Source organism: Phoca vitulina, unplaced genomic scaffold (assembly GCF_004348235.1).
Source record: "Phoca vitulina isolate PV1807 unplaced genomic scaffold, GSC_HSeal_1.0 scaffold89, whole genome shotgun sequence".
Taxonomy (NCBI): Eukaryota; Metazoa; Chordata; class Mammalia; order Carnivora; family Phocidae; genus Phoca; species Phoca vitulina.
Window position 1 is genome coordinate 1,251,884 of NW_022589792.1, and position 14,495 is coordinate 1,266,378.

Sequence of the window (14,495 nt, forward strand, 5' to 3'; positions counted from 1 at the left end):
CCGGGCCCGGCGACCCAGGCTGGGGCCGGGCGGGGCGGGGCGTCCGGCCGTGTCGCGCCCGCCTGGCTCACGGAGCCAGGGCCGCTAAAATGGCGGCGGCGGCGGTGACAGCGTCCCGCACCGGGGCCGGGGGCCTGGCCGCCGCGTCGGGGGCCGACTAGCGCCTTCCCGGGCGCCGCGGCCCGCCCCCCTGGGCGCTCGCGCGCGGCCCCCGCCCGGGCCCTCGGTCCGCCCTCCCGGCGCGCCCATGAACTCCGTGTCGCCGGCCGCCGCGCAGTACCGGAGCGGGAGCCCGGAGGACGCGCGCCGCCCCGAGGGCCGCAGGCCGCGGGGCCCCCGAGTCCCCGACCCTAACGGCCTGAGGCCCTCTGGAGCCAGCGGCCCCGCTCTTGGCTCGCCCGCGGCCGCCCCCGGGGAGCCGGACGAAGTGGACAAGTTTAAGGCGAAGTTCCTGACGGCCTGGAACAACGTCAAGTACGGTGAGGAGGGGGCGGGCCCGGGGCTTGTGTTCTGAGATAGGAGCGGGCCGAGGGCTCGGCCAGGCAGGGGGCTTAGAGGCCGGTGGGAGGCGAGGGGAGCCAGACCCTGGCCCTGCCGAGTATTCCACCATGTGCCCTCCTCCTGTGACTCACCTGTGGGTCCCCCGCCCTGCCCTGCCCCGGGCGGACCTGCAGCAGGTCCAAAAAGGAATGTGTTTTCAAGTCTCAGCCACTCCCGGGTGACCTTGGGCAAGGTTTTTTGCTTTTCTGTGCCTTCATTTTTCCCCTCTGTAAAACGGATACAATCATCAGAACTGCTTTATTCATCCTGAATTGATGGCAAACACTCACGTGGCCGTTACTAGGGTCCCTGCCTCCATCCGAGGGGAATCCGGCATGGATCGCCCAGGGCCAGCCCTGAGATGGGACGTGGGGTGGTGTCCGCTTCACAGACCGGGGTGGGGGATGGAAGCGCTGCTGCTGTCGTAACTGTTGTGTTACATGTCTGTCGAGCCAGCGCTTCATCTGGCTGGGTGCTGCCCCGCGTCTCCCCAGGTTGGGCAGTCAAAAGCCGGACCAGCTTTAGCAAGATCTCCAGCGTCCACCTCTGTGGCCGCCGCTACCGCTTTGAGGGCGAGGGTGAGCCGGTGGCCCCAGGCCGGGGTTGAGGGGGGCCTGGTGTGCCTGGTGGCAGCTGACAAGCCTGCTCTTGTAGGTGACATCCAGCGTTTCCAGCGGGACTTCGCGTCCCGCCTGTGGCTCACATACCGGCGGGACTTCCCGCCCCTGGCCGGAGGTGGCCTAACCTCGGACTGTGGCTGGGGATGCATGCTGCGCAGTGGGCAGATGATGCTGGCCCAGGGCCTGCTGCTGCATTTCCTACCCCGAGGTGAGTGGTGGAAGGGAAGGGCGCCCTAGGAGCGTCCTGCCAAGCACACAGAGCAGCAGGGTCAGAATTGTTTGTAAACTAAGCTTAAATGTATGTGAGATTGTGTGCAAGGTATGTTTTGCAGGGCGGGGGGGGGGGGGGGAGTGAGAGTTGATACAAGTTGCAGGAATGTGAATATTGTTGGTAAACCTGGGGTCTCAGGAGCATTAGAATTGTACAGAAAGCATGAGCAAATGGGAACTGTGACCCCCACCGCCCCACCAGCACCCTTTGACTCTGTACTCCATCCCCACCAGACTGGACATGGGCCGAGGGCACGGGCCCAGGCCCCTCTGAGCCATCAGGGTTGGCCTCTCCCAACCGTTACCGTGGGCCTGCACGCTTGATGCCCCCGCGCTGGGCCCAGGGCACCCCTGAGCTGGAGCAGGAACGTCGGCACCGGCAGATAGTGTCCTGGTTCGCCGACCACCCCCAGGCCCCCTTTGGCCTACACCGGCTGGTGGAGCTTGGGCAGAGCTCAGGCAAGAAGGCGGGGGACTGGTATGGGCCATCTCTGGTGGCACACATACTCAGGTGAGGGCCGCTGCAGGGGACACGGGAGCCACTGGGTTCCCCCAGGCACTCAGGCCTTCCCTCTCACCCCCCAGGAAAGCTGTGGAGAGCTGCTCAGAGGTCACCCGCCTGGTGGTGTATGTTTCTCAGGACTGCACAGGTAAGAGACTGGAAACCAAGGTCCCAGAGTTCTCACCCTGAGCCAGTCGCTACCTCAGCTGCGTCTGAGGACCTACCTTCTCAGAGGCTGAAACGAGTTCTGGGGCAGAGGAAGCCTTGGAAAGGATTCGAGGCGCACACAGTGGGAGGTGCTCAGGACCCCTCCGCTGCCTCTGGAACCAGCAGAGGAAACGTTAGGGGTTTCTCTGCCAGTGATAGAATAGAGGACATAAGGCTTCCCTCTCTCAGGTCCAATCTACTCTTACTCTGTAAACAATTCTAACATGTACAAAAGTCTGCTCTCTGCCTCACAGGATTGTTATAAGGATTAAGTGAGTAAATAACACAAGTTAAACCATTTGAGCAGGGCATGTCACATAGTGAGTGTTCGCCAAATATTAGATATTATTATTATTGTTCCCCACTATCCTCCAAATCAGTTTCTTTCTTTCTTTCTTTTTTTAAATTTTATTTGTTTATTTGACAGAGAGAGGGAGAGAGAGCAAAAGCAGGGGGAGCTGCAGGCAGAGGCAGAGGGAAAAGCAGGCTCCCTGCCGAGCAGAGCACCCAACATGGGGCTCGATCTCAGGACCCTGGGATCATGACCTGAGCTGAAGGCAGACGTTTAACCGACTGAGCCACCCAGGCGCCCCTCCTCCAAATCAGTTTAGATAGGGTCTTCATTAATAGGAGCCTCAATGGATCAGTGTCAGAGAATCTACAAAACCTATGAATTTTTATATAAAATTGTAGATGTTTGGGGTGATATTTGATTTTCACAGATGGTCACTATCTTAGTCCGTTTGGGCTGCTATACCAAAAATGCCACAGACGGGATGGCCTATAAATAATAGGAACTTATTTCTCATAGTTCTGGGGGCTGGGAAGTCCAAGATCAAGGCACCGGCAGATTCGGTGTCTGGTGGGGACGCACTTCCTGGTTCATTTTGCCGTGTTCTCACATGATGGGGGGCCGGCGAGCTCTCTGGGGCCTTATACAGGCACTGATCCCACTCATGAGGATTCCACCCTCATGATCTAGTCCACTCCCAAAGGCCCCGTCACTTTGGGGGTTAGAATTTCAGCATCTGAATGTTGGGGGGACACAAGCATTCTGACCATAGCAGCTGTGTTTCCAGAAGGGTTGAATCCACTTTTCTGGGAGCCAGGAAGGGGCTTACGTAGCAGTAAGGGAGGACGTGGGAGAATGGAGACCAGCAGATTGGACTTGAGGAGGAGGGACACGCAGGGACATTCAGCAGAGGGGCAGACTGCGTGGAGCTCCCGTTTCCATATTGGCAAACTCACACGCTGAGTAAGTAAAGACTAAGCAGGCCTGGAACTGGGGAGGTGCTCCGGGCTGCGGGGAAGGCTCTCTGCCTCCTCCTGGTTTTATGTTCTTCATCTAAATCTCAGGGCCTCAGTCACCCGCTCTGTAAAACGGGGATGTCTACACCTGCCCGGAGGCCCTGGAATTGTCGGGGGGTAGAGTTTGGGGTGGGTGGGGCATGAGGAAGTCCTCCGTTTCCATTGATGACAGGAGTGGGACCCTCCGATGTCGCAAGGGCACGTGGAGGGCCCCGCTCTGAGGTTCGAAGGGCGGGTAAGAATGTAACCTGCTGCATCATCCTCCCAGTGTACAAGGCAGATGTGGCACGCCTGGTGGCCAGGCCGGACCCCACGGCCGACTGGAAGGCCGTGGTCATCTTGGTGCCAGTGCGGCTGGGCGGCGAGACTCTCAACCCCGTGTATGTGCCCTGTGTGAAGGTAGGTTCGGCCAAGTTCCACTAAGCCTCCCCTGGGAGCCGCCCAGGCTTCTGTAGCTTGGGTCAGGTGTTCCTGCTTCCTTCATCCGTCCATCTGGTTACCCAGTAGTTAGGGAGCACCCAGTACGTGCCAAACGCTGTCCCAGCTGCTGGGTTTCAGAGGCGAAGAGGCAAACGTTCGTGCCCTCTGGGAGCAGACATTCTACTGGGGGAAGGACAGACAGTGGGTCTGAAACCAAACTGATAGCTGTGGCATTTGAACCTTAGATTCTAGAGGAACGAAAACTAACACTGCGAGGGGCAGAGGGGGTTGGCTACAGCCTAGGAAAGCCCCTCTCCAGCCAGGGCAGATGAGGAGCCAGAGTGCTCCAGGCAAAAGGAATGGCAAGGCTGGAAAAACCCTGGGGTGTTTTCACTCAGAATAAAGGCCAAAGTTCTCCCTACACCTGCAAGGCTTTGTACCATGCCCCTGCCCATGCCTTGACCTCATCTGCCCCCACTCTCCTTCCCACTTCTCTCTGCCCCCACCACATGAACCTCCTCACTGTTCTCAGAACACACAGGCCTCAGGGCCTTTGCACTCGCCGTTCCAGCTGCTTGGAGTGCTCTTTCCCCAGAGATGCACTCCTAACTCCCTTTCTTACCTCCTTCGGGCCTTTGCTGCAACGTCACCTGTCAGTGAGGCCTTTCTGACTCCCCTACTTAAAACTGCAAAGCCCTTCTCCCTTCTTTATTCTTCTCCCAGTGCTACTGCCTACTGACACATGGCAGAACTTACTCGTCTTACTCCTTATTCATCTCCTACACTGGAACGTCAGCTCCATGAGAAGGGGCTGGGTTTGCACACATGCGGGGTTTGCTAAGAGCTTCCCAAGGGCCTGTTCGACAGCACCTGCCCGGAGTATACTCCCCGCCGCTTTTCTCCCTGCAGGAGCTCCTGCGTTCAGAGCTATGCCTGGGCATCATGGGGGGCAAGCCACGGCATTCACTGTACTTCATCGGCTATCAGGGTAGGCCCGCCCCATCCCGCTCCATCCTGCCCCCCCACCCTACCCTTCCTCAGCCCCCCTCACGCCTCCACCCCTGCAGATGACTTCCTGCTCTACCTGGATCCCCACTACTGCCAGCCCACTGTGGATGTCAGTCAGGCTGACTTCCCCCTGGAGGTGAGCCGGGTCAGATCCCTAGGGTGGGGCTGGGGAAGGTGGAGGAGGCCGGGGCCCTGAGCTTCCCTCATTTGTATGCCCCAGTCCTTCCATTGCACCTCACCCCGAAAGATGGCCTTCGCCAAGATGGACCCCAGCTGTACAGTGGGGTTCTATGCTGCAGACCAGAAGGAGTTTGAGACGCTCTGCTCAGAGCTGACCAGGGTGAGCCAGGAGTGGTGGAGGGCAGAGGGCAGGGGGCAGTGAGGGGGTAGAAGAGGAAGAGAGACCTCGAGTCCAGCAGACCTGGGGAATCAAGACTGTTATCCTGCCCACAAGCTACAAAAGCCTGGCTAGGACTGATTGGACCAAAAGAAGGGCAGGAGATGAAAAGTTAGGGACATCATTGCTTGAAGGACAGCTGCATCCATGAGCTCCCCGTCTCACGGTTCTACTGTCCCATCAGGGCCTCACCCTTATAGTGGCAAGGGGTGGCCACCGGCCTTTCTGGGCACCCACCTCCCTGTTCAGTGGAAAGGGAGCCCTACACTCCCAGAAGATGCAGCAAAAATCCTAGGGTTGCTCTTCATTGGTCACCCTGGGTCATGTGCCCATCACAGTGGCCAGGGAATGGAAGGTGCTGATTGGCTGGCCTGGGTCATCGCCCTGGAGGGATGAGAGTTGAGCTCAGGAAGTACCTGATAAATATACCTATTAGGATAATTATACCTGTAGGACAGTGAATATGGTTTGGGGACTCTCCAAGCCACTCTCCCCCTCCTCCCGCCAGGTCCTCAGCTCCTCCTCAGCCACCGAGCGCTACCCCATGTTCACCGTAGCTGAGGGCCATGCTCAGGACCACAGCCTGGACGACCTCTGCTCCCAGCTCTCCCAGCCAACACTGCGGCTCCCTCGCACGGGGCGGCTCCTCAAAGCCAAACGCCCAAGCTCTGAGGACTTTGTGTTTTTATAACGGGTGGGGTTGGGGGAGAAGATGCGCACTATTTATTTTTTTATTTATGTCATGCTGGGTGTGGGAGCTTGAAATCTGGAGGTGATGGGTCTTCCCGTTCTCACCCTCTTGACAAGTGCAGCTGAGACCAGTCCAGGAAACCTCGGAACTGGGGGCCATCCCAACAGGGGCAGAGCCAGTATGCCTCTCTCCGGCCGGCTGGGCCCTCCGCACAGGGCAGGGAGGGAGGGCTCCCAGACACCCACTCAGGGCCTGACTCAAGTACTGTAGTTTGCACTGGACCACCTGTGCCCCTCGCTGGTCCCAAAGCTCCCACCCTGCCAAAGTCCAGGGGTGGTGGGGGGAACTGCGGCCACTGGGGGCTAATAAAGCCGTTTCACTTGACTGTGGCTGGCCCAGCATCTGCGGGATGGGGTCCGAGGTGTGTCTCAAGGGGAGATGGGGGGGGGAGCTTGTTAGGTAGGCCTCGGCTTCCATGTCTGTGAGACAGGAAGACTTCTCTGCCCATGAGTCCACACGGTCCATGAGGGACATGCATGAGGAGTGCGATGGAAGGGAGGAACGCCAGGGCCCCTGCCTGCTCCCTGGAGCTCAGGGGCCGCTCTTGGGACCCTGCGGCTTCCTCCGTTGCCGGGCCAGCTGGCGGAAGTGCAGCCGTTTGGGGTTGAGGCCAAAGGCCTGCAGCCTCTGGCGGCTAAACTCATGCCCTCCAAGTGTCACGGTGGGGCCCAGGAGACGCGCCTTCCTGCCCCTCCTCCGCCTCTGGGGGATTGGCTTCTGGGTGTGTGACACGGGGACTGCTTCTTCCTGTGCTGGGGGGCTCCCAGGCTGGGGCTGCTTCCTGCGGGCCCCAGCAGGTGCCAGCAGCTGCCCGGGCGGGCCATCTTTGTCTCTCTGTGGCTTCCCTGTGGCTTCCGTAAGCGTCTCCGTCCTGAGCAGAAAAGTGGAGGCTGAGCCCAAGCTGGTCATGATTAGGCCAGTTCCTGAGTACACATCCCCCATTTTCCAGATGAGGAAAGGAGAGGCTCAGAGGCAAGGCACCAAATCCGGGGCCTGCGTCGGGTTCAAACCCAAGTCTGACACCAAAACTGGGCCTTTTCTACTGAACTCTGAGACTCGATTGCATTGCTGAGCACTCTGGCTTTTTGAGCCTGAGCCTATACTAAGCTGTTCGTGGAAATTGATTTATTGCAGCTTTAAATCAGCTCTCTGAGGTCCTATCACCCCTGCTTTATAGATCAGGAAATAATGGGCATAATAATAATAATACCTATATGGTATTTCCTATGTTTTAGGCACTTTATATGAATTCACTTAATCCTCAAAAACCAACAAGAAACGAGCCATCTTAACCCCTTACCCTCATTTTTAAAATGAGGAAGCAAGCCCAGAAAGGGCAAAGGCCTTGCCCAAGGTCACGCAGCTGTGGCCCGGGACGAGAAAAGAGGCCCCGTTCCCAGGCCCAATGGGCTCCCAAGCCCGCCCTCCTCCAGCCGGTGACACTCACCTCTCTGGGCAAAGTGACTTGAAGATCTGCCTCTTTTTCCAGGAGTTCTGGGCCTTCTGGCTGTACGTCCTCTTGTCCTGCAGTTCCTCCTGCTCTGACCTGGGGGTGCCCACAGACGCGCCTATTGCCGGGAGCTTTGGGAGGTCCCCCGCCCCCCCCGGCACACCTGGCCCAGCCCTGTCACCTGTACATGCAGGTTTTCTTCAGGGAGCACCACCGGTTCAGCTCCTTGTCGTCGGCAGCGAGGATCTGCACGGGAAGGGAGGGAGGGGTCCTGCCGTGTGAGCCCTGGGTCGGGGGTGCGGGGGGCTGGCTTTCGCAGCTTTAGCCGCCTCACTGGTCAAAGGCGGGTCATGCTACTACCACTCGGCAGGGATGTCACCACAGCAGGAGAGGACTGCTTTCTGTGGAGGCCACTGGATGTTTTTGGCAGCGGGCATCAGATGGGGAAACTGAGGCTCGGCAAGGCGCTCCTTGCCCTAGTCAGGTGGTCGGGAAGTGGCTGACCTCAGATTCCAGTTTGGGCCCAGGGGGTCCCAGAGCCTCACTCGGGCACCACGGTCCCAGCAGCCTCAGAACAGGCAAGGGGCTCGGCGCCATGGCCAGGTCTGCCAGTTACAGATGAGGCTGAGGCTCCCAGCTGCAGGCCTCAGTTTCCTCAACCAGGAGGTGGGCAAGCCCCTTAGAAACTACTGAAAGGCTGCCGGGGAGACTGAGGGAATGCAGAAAGTACGGGGGGCATAAGCGTGGGCTTTGCTGGCCATGACTGGTGAAGCCCCCACGGCCCCCACGGCTGAGGGGCGAGCGCCGCTCCAGGAGCCGCACACGTTCACTAAAGCTCCACAGCCACGATGTGGGGGCTGCGGTTAGGCCCATTTTACAGATGGGGAAATGGAGGCACAGCGTCCTGGGTCACAGCTGGTGAGTGGCCACAGCAGGATTTGAATCTGGGCCATCTGTTTCCAGAGCCCACCCAGTCCTAATGGCCACCCAACTGCGGATATTAGCTAATAGATTTAACAGTACTATTTACGGCGCGTTCTAGGGCAAAGCACTGTTGGAAGCCCCCCGTCCGAGGCAGGGGAACGTTATCAGTACTGGTGTTTTCCAGAGAAGGGACGGGGGGGGGGGGGGGGTCGCAGCATCTGCTGGCTGCACACTCCCCCTTGCCCACGGGGCACCCCCCCCCACGCTGGGCACCATTGTGGGGCCCCACCTCCTCGGTGCTCAGCCCGAAGTCGCAGGGAACCACGGTGCGGTACTTAAAGCGACAGGGCAGGTCGTCAATGATGTCCTCGTAGTCCAGCCGGTAATACTCGTCCAGGTACTGCTCGAACGTCTTGTCTCCTGTGCAGGGCGGGAGCCAGGCTGCCAGGGTGCGCCGGGCCCTGCGGAGCCCCCGCCCACCCACCGCCACCAGCCCGGGCCTCACCAGGGTCGAACACCGGCTTTTCCTGTCCCACAGCCGCGGCGAAGGGTGACTTGCGCTTCTTCTTGCCCGTCAGGGGGACCTCGCGCGGCTTTTTCCGCGGCTGGCTGGGGTCGTAGTCCGCATCCATCTGTCGAGATGCCAAGGTCAGGCCAGCCGTCGGCGGGGAGGGGCGGCCCCGTGTACCCCCCCAGGTCCCCCTCTGCCCATGGCACCTACATTGAAGTCGGGGTCCTCGCAGTGCAGCTCCTGCTGATTCCAAGCTCCACCCTGCTCAGGCCCAGCCCACGTGTCCCAGTTCCAGTCATCTGGTTGCAGAGGCCACAGAGGTAGGGGGTCAGGGTGGAACTTCGGACTTCAGACCCAGCAGCTCCCCCAGGCTGGTGCCCCCGGGGCCCTCACCTTCAAGCCCTTCTTCTTCCTCAAAGTGCGGCTTCTCCTCCTCCACGGTGCCATAGTACTCGTCCCCAAAACACCTCTGGAGGGTCAGGGCCCGGACGATCAGCAAGGCCCAGTCCCCGCCACAGTGGTACTCCTACACCTGACGTGGCTCCCAGCACCCTCCAGACCTAGCTGCTGACGTGAGGGGAACCCTGTGTGACCAGGCCCCTCCATGCCCCAGTGCCCCCTGCTGCACTGGGCACCATTCTGTTCCACAGAGCCACCGTTCTTTCCCTCCCACAGGCCTTTGCCCCTGCGGTGCCCCCCGCCTGGTGCGCTCCCTCCCTCCTTGGCTGCCTAACTGCTCTTCAGGCCTCAGCTGCCTGCCCTGACCCACTCACCACCACGCCCGACAAAGTCGATCCGGGACTCCTCTAAGACCCCACCTCCCCCTGCACGTCCCCCCCACCACTCTGATCGCTGGGGGTTATAACTGTATAGTTTAGACTGGGAGCTCTGGGAGGGCAGGGACCGACCGCTCTGTGGCCTGGTGCTCAGTGACTATGAGGCTGGTTCTTGCCATTCCATGAGCTCCAAGAGGGCTGAAACTGCAGGGCCCTTGATGGAACCCCAGCACCCAGTGGGTGCCTGGCAAAGGCAGATATTGCAAATCATGTCATTTATTAAGCACCTACTATATGCCCAATGCTGGGCTGCATCTCTCTGCATTCTCACAAGCACTCCCAAGAGACAGAAACTACCTCCATTTACGGAGAAACTGAAGCCTACGCATCCTCAGTCCCCTCCCCTGAGCTCGTAGGCTTGGTCAGGGGTCTCTTTGGGGTTCACAGGGTCCCTGCTGCTTTCCCCATACAGCCCTATTGCCTGTTTCTGTGGCCGGATGCTATGTCCCCTCAAACCAACAATAAACATTAATGGCAACAAGTTTCAAGGACCCACAGCCACTCCCTGTTCCCTGAGCATTACCAGTTTTTATGTGTACTTCTCTCAGGCTATCCTTACACCGGCCCTGAGGTACACAGTATGGTTGAACCCACTTTACAGGGAGAAAGGGACACACGCTCAGAGACGGCAAGTCACTTCTCTGAGGCCACACAGCCAGGAAGCAAGCACGGATTCCAGAGCCTTGTCCCAAGCAGCACTGCATGGCTGGGGTGGGGCGCAGGGGCCGCACCTGCATGAGCTGGTCGTGCTGGGTGGGGTCAAAGTCGTCCTCGAGGTCCCGCTCCTCAAAGCCCAGTGTCTCGTTGCCTGTGACCTGCCGCAGCCTCTCCAGCCTGGCCAGAATCTCCTTCCTTTTCAGGTTCTTCAGCTGCTTGAGCTCTTCCTGCTTCTTCACTTTCTCCTGCGGGTGGCAGGCCCGGGGGAGAGGGAGGGCGTGAGCTCTCCCCGCAGGGTGGGCAGCCCTCCCCAGCCCGGCAGCCCCACGCTCACCCTCCTCTTTCGCTCCCGTGTCTCCTCTCTCCTCTCCTTCCTGCGCTCATCCTTGCGGCGCACAGAGGACGCGATGCTTCGAGGGTAGGTCTTGACCTGTGGGCAGCAGGGGAGACCAGAAGGGCCACAGAGATGATTCTGGGCTCTCCCGGCCCGGGGCCCAAGGCCCAGGTCCCCCCTAGCCCCCCAAGCCCCAGCCCCGGGTCCCGCACCAAGGCCGAGTCCGGCTCCTCGAAGCGGAAGTTGTACTTGTGCTCAAAGTCCTCCTGCTTCTTCAGAAACAGCTCCCCCTCATCTGAGGAATCGTCCACGACTAGCTGGACCGGGAGGCTGGGGCCCCTGAGGGACAAAAATGGGGCAGGGCTGGGGGTCAGCTGAGCCCCTGCACTCCTGTGTAGCAGCTGTGGTAACGCACTGAATCCTCACAAGAGCCCTACTTTGGAGGCACCCCCATTTTACAGATAGGGAAACTGAGGCACAAAATCCAGTGACAGGGCCACCTAGCTCCAGAGCCCACACGCCGCAGGTCCTCCTCACAGAACAGTAACTCCGCTACCATCTGTGTGAAAAAGTAAACACCTGGTGCCCTTTGCCTTCTGGCACTGGCTCCAGGCCCCTGGGGGACATGGTTGCTTACCCTTCCTCCTCCTCTGCCTCCTCTTCCTCGCCTTCCTCCTCCTCCACGTAGCGTTTGTTGAGGATATAATCCCGCAGGAACTGCTCTCCTTCATCCAGCTCTGGGTTGTTCCAGTACTCCTTGAGGTGGGTCTGGGGGTGGGGGGTGGGGAACAGGACCCAGGTCAGGGACTTGTGGGCAGGGAAGGAGGGTGGGCTTGGCTCCATGTGGACTTAAGTCACTGAAACTTCACAGCCAGCCTATAAAGTAGGGGGGACAATTTCCATTTTACAGGAGTAGAAACTGGCACCCAGAGAGGGGCACACCCCGTCTTCAGACTAGGGGCTCTTGGCTACTCCCTCAAGGATTGGTTTCCAGAAAAAGCCTGGAGACGGACCAGACCTGAGAACTCACCAGTTCCTTCAGGGTGTCAGGGTTGTGAATCTCCTTCTGCCCCTTCAGCCACTCCACGTAGTCCGCATCCTCCTGGGCCTGCGGGTAGGCCAGCGCTGAGGGTCTGGGGACCCCTTCCTGCCACCAACCCCCAGCCAGCCAGGCCCAGCACCCACCTTCTCCTCCCTGGTTTTGGCCCGTTTCTGCAGCAACCCAGAGCCACCTTCCCCGGCACTGTCCTCATCGTCGCTGTCCTCCACGAATGCCCGGAAGCTGCCCATGTGAGAGAGTACGCCTCAGGAGACGAAGCCTGGTCCCTGCCCACAGTCCCAAGATGAACCCTGTTTACTAAGTCCTGGGCTCTCCTCAATAAGCTCAGAGCAGTACTGTGACATAGAGGGCGTCATCAACCCCATTTAACAGACGGGGAAACTGAGGCACAGAAAGACTAAGTGATGTGCCCAAGGGCACACAGCCATGAAGTAACAGGGCTGGATTTGAACTCAGGCTCAAATCTGATCCATCTGGCTATTCAGTAGGCCCAGGCTCACCTTTCCTTGAGTTGTTTCTGTTCTTCTACGTAACTCTGCGACGAGATCTGCTGCAGAGAGAGCGACGTGGGCCTCAGGCCCAGCCCCAGGCCCCTCAGCCCCCAACCGGGGCCTCCACTCCACCTACCTGGAATCTCTGATCGGAGGTCTCTGCATCTGAATTTTCCTCATCGACATATTTGCTGTGTAAGGACAAATGGGGGCTTCAGAATAGACTCCCCACAGCTCGTCTGTCCCCACGGGGTGGGGAGCTGTTACGAGCAGCAGTTGGGGGGCAGTGCGGTGCAGATGGGTCACGGACACTCCTGTTCTCTGGGGTTCCCTCAATCCTGGTGAGTCACCACCAGCTTCTTCCCATCTCTTCTAAGACTCCCATGCATCCGCCTGCCCTGGGAAGGCTCGGGGGAGGGATGGGGCGGGGGGTCAGGATCTCTCCTCACCCTTCTTTCTCCAGGATAACCTTCCTTTCATAGTCCTTCAGGTACATAGGCCGTATCTTCTTTTGCTTCTCTTTGGCTTCCTCAGCTTCCTCGCTCTCCGAGGACGATACTGTCGGGTTGCCAGAAGACACCCGCCATCACCCATAACCCCCTTCCTTCCCCAGGTGGACAATCCCACCGGGCGGGGCCAGGGTCAGACCACGATTTCAAATATCACACTTGTACTACATGGTAGTAGCTGGCTGGGCTCACTCAGTAACACATGCTTTGAACAGGGTCAAGCACACAGTCATTATTAACAAGTAATAACCTAAAACACTCCGCTAAGCACTTCTGGCATAGAACATAAAACATATATGGTATGAGGGTTCGTCGTCACAAAAACCAGTAAGGCAATGAGGAACCCGGGCTTTAGGGAGGCGCAACCCCAGACCTGCTTTCTTTTTTTGCTTTTTTTTTTTTATTATTTTTTATTTTTTTCAGACCTGCTTTCTGATAGAAGGTGGCATCCTTCTGATAAATGCGGGGGTCCTTCTTCTTCAACAAGGAGAGAGTCCTATAAAAGTCACGCTCTTGCTGGGGGTCAAATTCCTAAGGCATGAGAAGGATCGGGGATGACTTCAGAAGGGAGATGGTGAGAGCCCTGGTGGAGGCTGGGGGACACTAAGTAACAGAGCAGGTGGGCTGAGAGGGTGTGGAAATTAGGGTGGGGGGGCATACATTAGGAGGAAGGAGAGAGATCCAGCTGGACAGAGGCAGGTTGGGGGATGGAGGGTGGGTAAGAGGGGCGGTGGGAAGATGTGAAGCAGGTGACAGAGGAAGAGGGGCCCTCGTGGGGGCGGACTGGGGCGAGCCACACAAAGGTACAGGATCTGAGATAGAGGAAGGTAATGGGCAAGGGGAGGATACTTCCTGGGGACAAAGGATTGACGTGGGGGCTGGTGAGCAGAGAGGACATATGTGGGACAGCAAGCAGGGGCCGGGCTGCACAGTGAGGCCCCCAAGATCAGGGCTGATGTGAGAAGGTGAGTGCCCCATGTGGCAGAAGGATGTTCCACTTCCGGGGCTGAGTCGGCCCTGACAAATGGTTAAACTCTTGCGGTCGCACCTCACACATCAGGATGGACAGGTGGATGGTGGCGGGAGAGGGGAAGTAGGGGGGCATCTGGCCACCGCCTGGGGATGGAGAGGGAGCTGTGTGTCCTTCACGGGACTAGGAAGAGGTGGATGGAAACTCCCGTCGGGTGAAGTGCGGTTGGAGGTTAGCCGCCCTCCGTATATCGGGGTCGGGAAGCGGTGGGGGGCTTGGATGCTTCCCGAATGTACGGCACCGGGATGAGAAAGCTCACCACGCGCTCGTCGCTAGAGTCAGACTCAGAGCTGGAGTCGCCGCCGCTGTCCCGCTCCCCGTAGCGATCTTTAACTGCGGGGCACAGATGGGAGCCCCCCAGGTCAGCGTGGAGGACCAGCTGAACCCCCACTTCCCGACTACCCGGCACGCGCCGCCGCCCCGCGCGCATGCGCCCCGCACTCACGCCGCTGCAGCTCCTCGCGCTCCCGGTAGCGGCCGTACCGCGCGGCAAACGCCGCGTTTACACGAAGGGGCGACGACCCGCGCGGTTCCGGCATGGCGACTCTGCGGCCCACTGCGCACGCGTGCGGCGGGTGTCCCGAAGGAGGCGGGGCTACTCTCGGCCCCCGCCCCGGCCCCGGCGAGCCCTGGAGGAGGAGGAGCCTCGCGGGCCGCACCTAATCCTGTC

General features: G+C 59.3%; 2 protein-coding genes across 4 annotated transcripts; one reads left to right on the top strand and one right to left on the bottom strand.

Annotated features, from left to right (window-relative positions):
* Window positions 1-247: 247 nt before the first annotated feature.
* Window positions 248-6,380, top strand: ATG4D (autophagy related 4D cysteine peptidase). The gene is made up of 10 exons (XM_032396061.1): window positions 248-479; window positions 1,035-1,118; window positions 1,195-1,368; window positions 1,665-1,941; window positions 2,016-2,080; window positions 3,716-3,846; window positions 4,777-4,855; window positions 4,935-5,011; window positions 5,096-5,215; window positions 5,781-6,380. The coding sequence occupies exons 1-10, from the start codon at window positions 248-250 to the stop codon at window positions 5,961-5,963; spliced, it is 1,422 nt and encodes a 473-aa protein (XP_032251952.1). The 3' UTR covers window positions 5,964-6,380.
* On the bottom strand, window positions 3,877-14,388 carry KRI1 (KRI1 homolog). 3 transcript variants are annotated; one of them, XM_032396060.1, is made up of 19 exons: window positions 14,271-14,388; window positions 14,085-14,158; window positions 13,221-13,326; window positions 12,736-12,844; window positions 12,423-12,477; window positions 12,296-12,345; window positions 11,921-12,017; window positions 11,766-11,843; window positions 11,373-11,503; window positions 10,948-11,074; window positions 10,736-10,831; window positions 10,476-10,646; window positions 9,302-9,377; window positions 9,119-9,207; window positions 8,903-9,029; window positions 8,687-8,817; window positions 7,655-7,719; window positions 7,471-7,569; window positions 3,877-4,050 (listed from the first exon to the last, which is right to left on the bottom strand). In XM_032396060.1, exons 1-19 carry the CDS (start codon window positions 14,362-14,364, stop codon window positions 4,002-4,004), a joined length of 1,824 nt encoding a protein of 607 aa, XP_032251951.1. In that variant the 5' UTR covers window positions 14,365-14,388; the 3' UTR covers window positions 3,877-4,001. The 3 variants fall into 3 exon arrangements, with proteins under 3 accessions (XP_032251951.1, XP_032251950.1, XP_032251949.1); XM_032396059.1 differs by lacking the exon at window positions 3,877-4,050 and adding an exon at window positions 6,531-6,894 and having other exon boundaries at window positions 12,296-12,342; XM_032396058.1 differs by lacking the exon at window positions 3,877-4,050 and adding an exon at window positions 6,531-6,894.
* Between the last annotated feature and the right edge of the window lie 107 nt (window positions 14,389-14,495).

Bases quoted from the DNA above. Each gene is read 5' to 3' on its own strand.
- KRI1 (XM_032396058.1), bottom strand. From the start codon at position 14,364: ATGCCGGAACCGCGCGGGTCGTCGCCCCTTCGTGTAAACGCGGCGTTT. The intron at 8,818-8,902 runs GTGAGGCCCGGG...CGCCCTGCACAG, and splicing joins AAAGCCGGTGTTCGACCCTG to GAGACAAGACGTTCGAGCAG. The intron at 6,895-7,470 runs GTGAGTGTCACC...TTTTCTGCTCAG, and splicing joins AAGTCACTTTGCCCAGAGAG to GACGGAGACGCTTACGGAAG.
- ATG4D (XM_032396061.1), top strand. From the start codon at position 248: ATGAACTCCGTGTCGCCGGCCGCCGCGCAGTACCGGAGCGGGAGCCCG. The intron at 2,081-3,715 runs GTAAGAGACTGG...TCATCCTCCCAG, and splicing joins TGTTTCTCAGGACTGCACAG to TGTACAAGGCAGATGTGGCA. The intron at 3,847-4,776 runs GTAGGTTCGGCC...TTCTCCCTGCAG, and splicing joins TGTATGTGCCCTGTGTGAAG to GAGCTCCTGCGTTCAGAGCT.